The sequence below is a fragment of the Ovis aries genome, chromosome 4, assembly GCF_016772045.2.
Source record: "Ovis aries strain OAR_USU_Benz2616 breed Rambouillet chromosome 4, ARS-UI_Ramb_v3.0, whole genome shotgun sequence".
Lineage (NCBI taxonomy): Eukaryota > Metazoa > Chordata > Mammalia > Artiodactyla > Bovidae > Ovis > Ovis aries.
The window spans coordinates 50,246,484-50,255,532 of NC_056057.1; the positions used below are offsets into that span (position 1 = coordinate 50,246,484).

Genomic DNA, 9,049 nt, shown 5'->3' on the forward strand with positions numbered 1-9,049 from the left:
GGGGAGAGCAGAGCTGGAAATGACTCATATCCCTGAGAACTAGAGGAATTGCAGGGCACGAATCTGTGTCTGTCGATGTACAAGTGGTATATAGGAATAGTAGTGGTTAGACTGAGTTCTCTAGGAGCAGAGCCTGAGATAAGGATTCTAGCGCAAGTGATTTATTAAGGCAGTACCCTGGAAAATTTATCAAGGACTGAGAGGAGCAGGATAGGACAGGACGAGAAGATAAAGAGATGGCTTCAGAATCTACTTAGCTTGGTTTCACAGGGAGAATACCTCAAGAGCACCTGATGGTTTTCTTGAGGCAAGGGGTGGAGGTCCGGCCCTTTTACCTCCAGATCAGTCCGGCTATGGCTGCGGGCCACCCAAGGGAGGGGGTAAAACCTCCTAGGCCTTCTTCAGGTGAGACAGTTCCCACTGGCCAAAGAATGTTCTCTGGAGAAGGGTACAGCTGTGAACTGTTAGCAGCCAGACTCACAGCAGCAGGAGAATGGGTTCCCTGGAAAAAGAGATATGGCTGGGAAACAAGACCATCTATTAATACCACAACGAGTTATGGTGTCACCATTCCATGTGCTACTGGGAAAGAAACTGACAGAGCAGGATTACATTCTGGAAATGAGAAAAAAAAAAAAAGATTTAAAAGGAGGAGGTTCCAAAACTTAGCATTGGTTGATGTTATAAGAGTATCTTTTCCTAGAGACTAACTAAACATTATCTTTTTCTTTTGAAGATCATGTGATAGAAAAGCTGGAGAAATGTGGTTTCTTTAATGATAATAACATCAGGAAGGACATATTTTTTATGACTGTTCATGATGCTGTCCTCCATCTCCAGAACCAGGTGAAATCTCAAGAGGTTCAAGATTCCATTTTAGAAACGGTAAACATTGAAACTTTCTACATACATAGCTTTCCTAAACGACCATGGTTTCTGTAAGTGGCAGAAAATTCCACAAACCTAAATTTGAATCCCAGCCCAGTGAAGTTTTTAAGCCACTTGCTTAACTTTTCAGAGCCTCAGTTTTCTCATCAGTAAAATGGGAGTAAAACATTCCCCTTGCTGGGTAGATATGAAGACTAAACGGGACAGTTTATAGGAAAGCACCTGGTAGAAACTAGTACATTATTAATTCCACAATGTGGGGGTTTACTAATAAAAGTAGGCAGTAGCTGTAATGACTTTTAAGAAAAAAGGCACCAAACCTTGGATCTTCTGTGATTTGTATGTAAATGCAATTTAAATTCTCAGCAGTCTGTAAACTCTTATCAGTTTTTTTCCCCTTTGGCCATACCGTGTGACTGTGAGATCTTAGTTCCCTGACCGGGGATTGAACCTGTGCCCCCTGCACTGGAAGTGTGGAGTCCTAACTACTGGACTGCCAGGAAATTTCCTATCAATATTTTTAAATAGGATTCATTAGGTCATAAATGACCTTTGAAAAAAGAAAAAGAAATTGAAAGCCACAAATCATCCTAGAGTTTATTCTCGGAAAAACAAGATAGACCCTGACTTCCCACAGGCTGCCTTATTTTATCATTTCTCCTGTAAAATACCCAGGACAGTTGAGGATTCTGATGTGCGTCATTGGGCTGGGCCTACTGCTTGATACAAGAATGTCATCTCTCATGGACCGTCTCACCATGAATTTGGGAAACTAAAACAAATGTCTATAAAAATGACAACAATAATAATTATTCTGATAACACAGTCCACTATATTTTAAATTGCTTCCTTTTTATCTAAAAGTAGGATAAGTAGATTCTTAGTATAGACTGAAAGTTACTATTTGAAGTGAAACTAATTTAGAAAACAATTAGTAAATTATTAAGTTCACCTGTTGTTAGTAGAAAGATTGTTCTACTTAATGCTGTTGGAAAAAATACTACTTCTAAATACCAAGATGTGGATCTTTAAAAAAAAAAAAAAAAGGTGCTACACTCAAGATGATCAGCTTTGAAAACCTGTAAACATTTTTTAAAAAGTCTAAGGACTTCCCAGGTGTCTAGAGGTTGGGAATCCACCTTCTAATGCAGGGGATATGGGTTTGATCCCTGGTCAGGGAACTAAGCTCCTGCTTGCCACGAGGCATGTGAGCACTTGTGCCGCAACTAGAAAAAAGCTGGTGAGCCACAATTAAGATCCAATGTAGCCAAATAAATAATGAAAAAATTTTTCTAATATAACTGAAAATTGATTTATTGTTTTCTCCATAGGTAACAATAACAAAGCAGGATAGTGTAAAGAGAACTGAGTTATTTATTTGTAAGATTAAAAGTAGCTAAAATGAAATGTTGCTGTTATCTTGATGTACATTTAGAGTTGCTTTGGGAATATGCTTTATGGCTAAGACAAAGTCCAGATTGTTACTGGTTTCTTTTGTGTTTAGACTAAATTACACATTATGGCTAAAAAGCAGAATTTTCCTGAATAACCTACTTGGTCCATAGATGTTGGTTTCTATCTCCAATAAAATTAATTCCCATTCAGTTCAACTTGAGATTGTTTATTGTCGTCAGTCAGGAGCCCTTCACTTCGAGTTCCCTGAATGCTCAGTGCTTTACTAAGTGCTCTTAGCTTGGTTATTGAAAGAAAATGACCATTGACTGCAGAATCATTTAGGCTAACTGGATGACTTGCTAAGTGTACACTTCAGAGGTTGGGGAAGAGAGTTGCGAAGGAGGTTAGACAATGAACTATACTAGCTCACACTTCAATGTGAAAAAAATGGTGGAGGGAGAATTCTAAGTGGGAAATATGAAAGAACAAGAAAGCTGAAAAGGATTTTGAAGTATGCAGATTTTAGATGAGAGACACCAGCAAAGCTGCAAATCATTTTCAGTGAAGAACCAGGTAGGTTGATGCTATTAGACTTCTAATAAATAGTTTCTGTGTTGTCTTTGTCAAGATCGCCCTCATCCAAGACTGTAAAGATCCTCTTGAATTGATGGAAGCAGAAATGATCGAAGAAGAACTTGATGTCCAAGATGAGGTGTGATCATTATTATTGTTCAAAGAAAAGAATTTGAATTAAACAGAATAATACTTGTAGTATTAAAAATATTTGATAAAAACTATCCAGGGAAAATAATTTTAAGAAAATACCAAGAGGATAAAATGGAAAATGAGGATTCTCTATTGAAGACATTAAGTACCAGGGGATGGGGAGGTGCCTTTTGCCTCAAGCCTACAGATGTGATCAGCAACTGGAAGCAGCCAACACATTTGTCTTGATTTTATACCTAAACTTCTGCACACTTTCTCTTTCAGAGACCTAGGGCCAGTGGGATAGGAGAAAGGTGAATGGAGGGAATTTTTAAGCCAGGAGTTCCATAAGCCTCAGAAATACTGAGTTGGCCAAAAAGTTCATTCGAGTTTGCCAGCTCTTAGGGACAAAACCAAAAGAACTTTTTGGCTAACTTAATTGTATGTGAAGAGTAGGAACCTCTTCCTCTGACTGATGATGGCTTTAGAAAGAGAGATTCAAGTTGAAAGATGTTTCAAAATCAAGTAGCCCCACATCCTCAGCTCTGCAGACATCCTTCCTACCCCACCTCTAAGGATGTTCTCTCAGCTTTTGTGTGAATGTTTCTAGACATTGGCAATTAGTAGCTTTTCAAGGGGGTTTGCTACACAGCTGGAAGGCTCCAGGTGTCAGCTGTGCTTACAAATTAGATTCACCCTTCCTCTAAGAATCATCCAGTGGACTGAGATCATTCTGGTTGCCTTCTCTGAACAGTCCTTAAATATTTGAGAGCAGCTTTCATGTTTATAACAGACTCTACCCTGAGTGAGATTCCTTCTGTTCTCTTTATTGTTCCTCACAGATAAGAAATTTGTTAGTTCTTCCCTCAACAAGAAGGGGATACAAAATCCCAGACAGGGTCAACTATGATGTCCCTTGGTCTCATCAAGATATTTACATTACTGTGACTTAAGAATGGGTTTATTTTCATAACAGCTACATCAAATTTTTTGCTTCTGTTGAGCAGGGGTCCACTAAAGACTTGAGCATTTTCACATGAACTGTGGTCTAGATGGGCGCCCCATTTACAGTTATAGAATTGATTTTGACCTTAATGCAGAACTACGTATTTTCTGCTAGATTACCGGCAGAGAAGATTTTTAGGGAAGAAATCACTAAGTAGAGTGAAAATCAGGGGTTCTGCATTTTAGCCCATCAGCCTAATGAGCCCAGGAATGTCATTATGAAGCTGTGAAGTCCTTCCAGTTTACTAGTTTACGATTAAGGCTATAGGGACAAGTTAGTTGAATGAAAACTCATATATCACAATTGGAACTTAGGAAGTTGCCGCACTGTAGAAGTATTTTTTTTTTCTTTGTAGAAGTATTTTTGATGCCACATAAAAGCATCATTCAGGTAGGGCCCTTGTAGATAAGGAAACTGCAAAGCAGAGTGGTTTTAAGGGACTGAACTTTAGACCAACAGACTTGAGTGCTGGCCCTGATTCTGCATCTTACCATCTGAGTAGCCTGGGACAATTTACTTATCCTGACTTCATTTTAGTTTCTTCATGTAAAATAGAAATAATACGTTACAGAGTTGTGACCATTAATGGGTACATGTAAAGGAATAAAACAGTCTTGTACATAGTAAGTGCTCAAGAAATAGTAATGATTGTTTTTAAACTACATCCAATTAGCATATGATGAGGTACAAAATTAAGTTTTTACCCAGCTTTCATTGTGGTGCTATATGCCTAAGTAAATGTAAGCAAACAACACTACAAAGACATATTTGCAAAAAAGATTAGGTAGACTTAAGGAGAATTCTGTTGCATCAACACTGTTTCCCCCTTGCTTCCACAGGCTATTCGAAGACTTGCTTCCTGAAATTGAGCTCAGGAGGTCACTCTAAGCAAAGACTGACTGCATGGCAGAATTTCTCCACCATGTAATTCTATGCAAATATTTTCTGCATTGACTATTTCCTTTGAACTTGAAACACTCATTCTTTTCCCAGCAGACTTTTAAAAATCTTTTTTTTTTTTTTAACCTCTTAACCACGGAAAGAGAAGCACAAAGATTGTTTCTAGGCTTTATTTATAAAATGAGTATTTTATTTCTAAAATGTGCAACATGGTCAACAGGGTTTAGCGGTTTGCAGGATCTGAGGGAACCATACTGCTGCTCCTACAACAGATTTGCTAGGAGTGTTCATGTGGGTACATGTGTACTTCTGTGCAGCTGGGATAAGGGTCACCCAACAGTCTCTGTGGGCAGGTGAGTCAGGAATGATTATCCTGTAAATCTATTTCTGATTGACCTTGATACCTATGAGCTGCTCTGATCACAGTGTAAGGTCACAGTGAGTAAAGGCTGAAATAGAATTATTAGTGTACTTATCAGTAAAGGTCTTTAGAAATTCCTTTTGGTAAATGCATCCAAAAAGTTTTAAAAATACAAATTTGGTTAATGGAGTATTACTGTATGTGACCAGATATGTAACTAGAATAAAGGAAATGCTCACTTAAAAGCTATAGAATTGACTCAGAGAAGTGAAGTGATAAGATTATTGTGGTTTATTGATATTATTTTTTGATATAAGCAAAGCTCACAAATAAGATCCAGTAAAAATATATGATACACTATCTTTACTTGAAAAATACAGTTTTAATTTACCTTAATAGAAATGTGGAGAAGGCAATGGCACCCCACTCCAGTACTCTTGCCTGGAAAATCCCATGGACAGAGGAGCCTGGAAGGCTGCAGTCCATGGGGTCGCAAAGAGTTGGACACGACTGAGCGACTTCACTTTCACTTTTCACTTTCATGCATTGGAGAAGGAAATGGCAACCCACTCCAGTGTTCTTGCCTGGAGAATCCCAGGGATGGGGGAGCCTGGTGGGCTGCCATCTCTGCGGTCGCACAGAGTCGGACACGACTGAACTGACTTAGCAGCATAGAAATGAGCATTGTGTAGAGTATATTTAAGTATGGTCTATTTAAAATCTAACAAAAAATTGTGTTATTTTGAACAAAAATCAATTTTAATATGCTCATAAGACCATGGTGACTAAAACAAGTTTATATTTTTTGTTAAAATGTTAGCAAGTATGTGAAGTGATCTTTAAATTCTAAACACCTTTCAAAAAATCTAAAAAGTGAACTGCTTATGTGTATATATATATATATATATATATATATATGAAGACAAAGCATTCTAAATGAGCTCAGTATCAAAGGAAAAACGTTGGTTTGGAATATACACATTGAAAATAGATGTTTCAAAAAATCCATATGTTAAGCCAAAAAATATTTTTTCCTGAACCTTTTCTGAGGGCCAACAATTTCCAGGCATTGTGTATAATCTATTGGCTTTGGTCCTGTGGACTGGTTGCATGTATTTTACACTGGACTGAATGAAGTTGTACTTCATTTCTAGAGAAAAATACTCAGGTTTTCAATTGAGATAATGTCTTAACTTGACTGAGAATGGTATTGTACCTCTGGGCACAGATGTGTGGAGTTCCTAAAGGCATTTGGCTATCCAAAGGCAGCATATCTTATCTCTGGTTTTCTTCTTAAATATAATCGGAAATGAGGTCTCTATCTACTTCTGAAGAAATGGCATTAGTGATCAGATCAAATTGGCTGACTAAAAAGCATCCTTCTCTTCCTTCTACCCGCACTGCATGTTAGAATTTCAGTGAGTTATAGTGGCCTGTGATGTTTCAGTAGTCTTTGATGCTCATGAGTTATACTGTCTTTAATTGATAGGGAACAGATTTCTCACCTAGTTGGGTACAGCATAACCAGGATTGTAATGTTATCTCATTACAATTTACAGTAATACTTTTCTATAATGGCAACAAGTCATAGTTCTAAAGACTGAATGTGATAGTCTTGCAGAAAATGGATGAATACCTCTGTTCAATAGAGGAAATATGCACTGCTCTCTCTTTTTTTTTTAAGTCAAAGGAAATACCAAAGTTATACTTTAAAGGCTAGAGTTTTGTAAGATCTTGGGTCCATTTGTGGCTATATAAGACCACAGTCTATTTGACTTGTTTCCCAAGCACACTCTAGTAATTTCGTCTCCTTATGCATCTTGTGAATAGTAAACATAATTTTAATTCTATATTTTCAGTAGAAATTTTACTTGAAATTAAAGCTTTTGTTATGTTTTTAACCTATAGGATAAGATTCTACTATTGTATATGAATTTCAACAAGTGAAAAAGTCAAATCATGTACATACGGAAATATTTGCACATATTTTTTATGAAAAATAATGTTACCTTTTAAACTACTCTGATGTGTCCCTTCTGAATGAAACTATTAAATATAATAAAAATGCTAAATTTTAAGTGTGCCAGTACTTTTTTTTTTAGTTGGGATATAGTTGACTTACAATATTATATTAGTTTCAGGTATATCATATACTGGTTCAAAATTTTTATAGAATATACTCTATTTAAAGTTATTATAAAATATTGGCTCTGTTTCCTGTGCTGTGCAATATACCCTTGCAGCTTATATATTTTATACATAGTAGTTTCTACCTCAGAAGTCCCCACTGCTATTTTGCCCACCTTTCTACTCTCCCCACTGGTAACCCCTAATTTTTTGTCTTTATCTGTGAGTCTGCTTCTATTTCATTATATTCATTTGTTTGCTTTATTTTTTAGATTCCACATATAAGTGATAACATGCAGTTTTTGTCTTTGTCTTTATTTCACTAAGCACAATACCTAACAGGTCTATCCATGTTGCTCCAGTGGTATTTTTTCATTCTTTTTTTACAGCTGAGTGATATATATATATATATATATATATCATAATATTCCATGATATATATATATGTATCTATATCCATGATATCATGAATATTACTCAGCTGTACAAAAAGAATGAAAAAATGAACGAAAATATTACTCATATATATATATATATATCTCATGTCTTCTTTATCTATTCTTGGACACTTCAGTTGCTTCTACATGTTGGTTATTACAAATAATGCTCATGTGAACACTGAGGTGCATGTTCTTTTCGAATTAGTATTTTCATTTTCTTCAGATAAATACCCAGCAGTGGAATTTCTGGGTCATATAGCAGTTCTAATTTTAATTTTTGGAGGAGCCTCCATAATGCTTTCTACAGTGGCTGCACTTATCTACATCCCCACCAGCAGTGTAAAAATGTTCTCTTTTTTCCACATCCTCACCAACACTTGTTATTTGTGGTCTTTGTCATGACAGTCATTCTGACAAGTATGAGGTGATATCTCACTGTAGTTTTGGTTTGCGTTTCTCTGATGATTAACGACGCTGAGCATCTTTCCATGTGCCTATTGATCATCTGTATGTTTTCGTTAGACAAAATGTCTATTTGGGTCTTCTACACATTTTTTTAAAAAATACTTACCTTTTAGGTCCCAGTTTCTTTCCTCTCCCTTCCTTCCTTCCTTTCCCCGTTTCTTTTTGGCTGCAATGGGTCTTTATTGCTGTGCATGGGCTTTCTCTAGTTGCGACGAGCGGGGCTACTCTTCGGCTGTGATGCACAGGCTTCCCACTGTGGTGCCTCCTCTTGCTGCAGAGCACAGGCTCTAAGGCATGGGGGCTTCAGTAACTGTGGTGCGTGGGCTCAGTAGCTGTGGCCCATGGGCTTACTTGCCCTACGGCATGTGGGATCTTCGTGGACCAGGGATCAAACCCATGTCCCCTGTAACTGCAGACAGATTCATAACCTCTGGACCACCAGAGAAGCCCTTCTGCCCATTTTTTTTTGACTGGGTTGTTTTTTTGATGTTGAGTTGTATGAAATGTTTATATATTTTTAATAATAACTCCAGTGGATCATATAATTTGCAAGTATATTTTGTCACTGGTTTCTTGTGCTGTGCAGTGGTTCAGTATTCTTATCAGCCATCATTTTGATGTATTCTTCATAGCTCTATTTCCATTTGTTTTGGGTGTAATTTCTTTTTGTAAAAGACTTATTGATGCAATAAACAATGTCACATAAATATCTCAGTTCAATCTTATAATTCTTACCCAATTATTTCCAGCTTGTTCTGTGCA

The 9,049-nt window shown here is 37.0% G+C and overlaps 1 protein-coding gene across 2 annotated transcripts in view; it reads left to right on the plus strand.

The window, feature by feature from the left end:
- SLC26A4 (solute carrier family 26 member 4) overlaps nt 1-7,330 on the plus strand; it is a 64,154-nt gene extending 56,824 nt beyond the window's left edge. For both annotated transcript variants that reach the window (XM_004007851.6, XM_060415015.1), the window contains exons 19-21: nt 737-885; nt 2,912-2,995; nt 4,834-7,330. In XM_004007851.6, the coding sequence (XP_004007900.2) occupies nt 737-885; nt 2,912-2,995; nt 4,834-4,857 (257 nt within the window). In that variant the 3' untranslated portion in view covers nt 4,858-7,330. The remainder of the gene's footprint in view (nt 1-736; nt 886-2,911; nt 2,996-4,833) is intronic.
- The last annotated feature ends 1,719 nt before the right edge of the window (nt 7,331-9,049 follow it).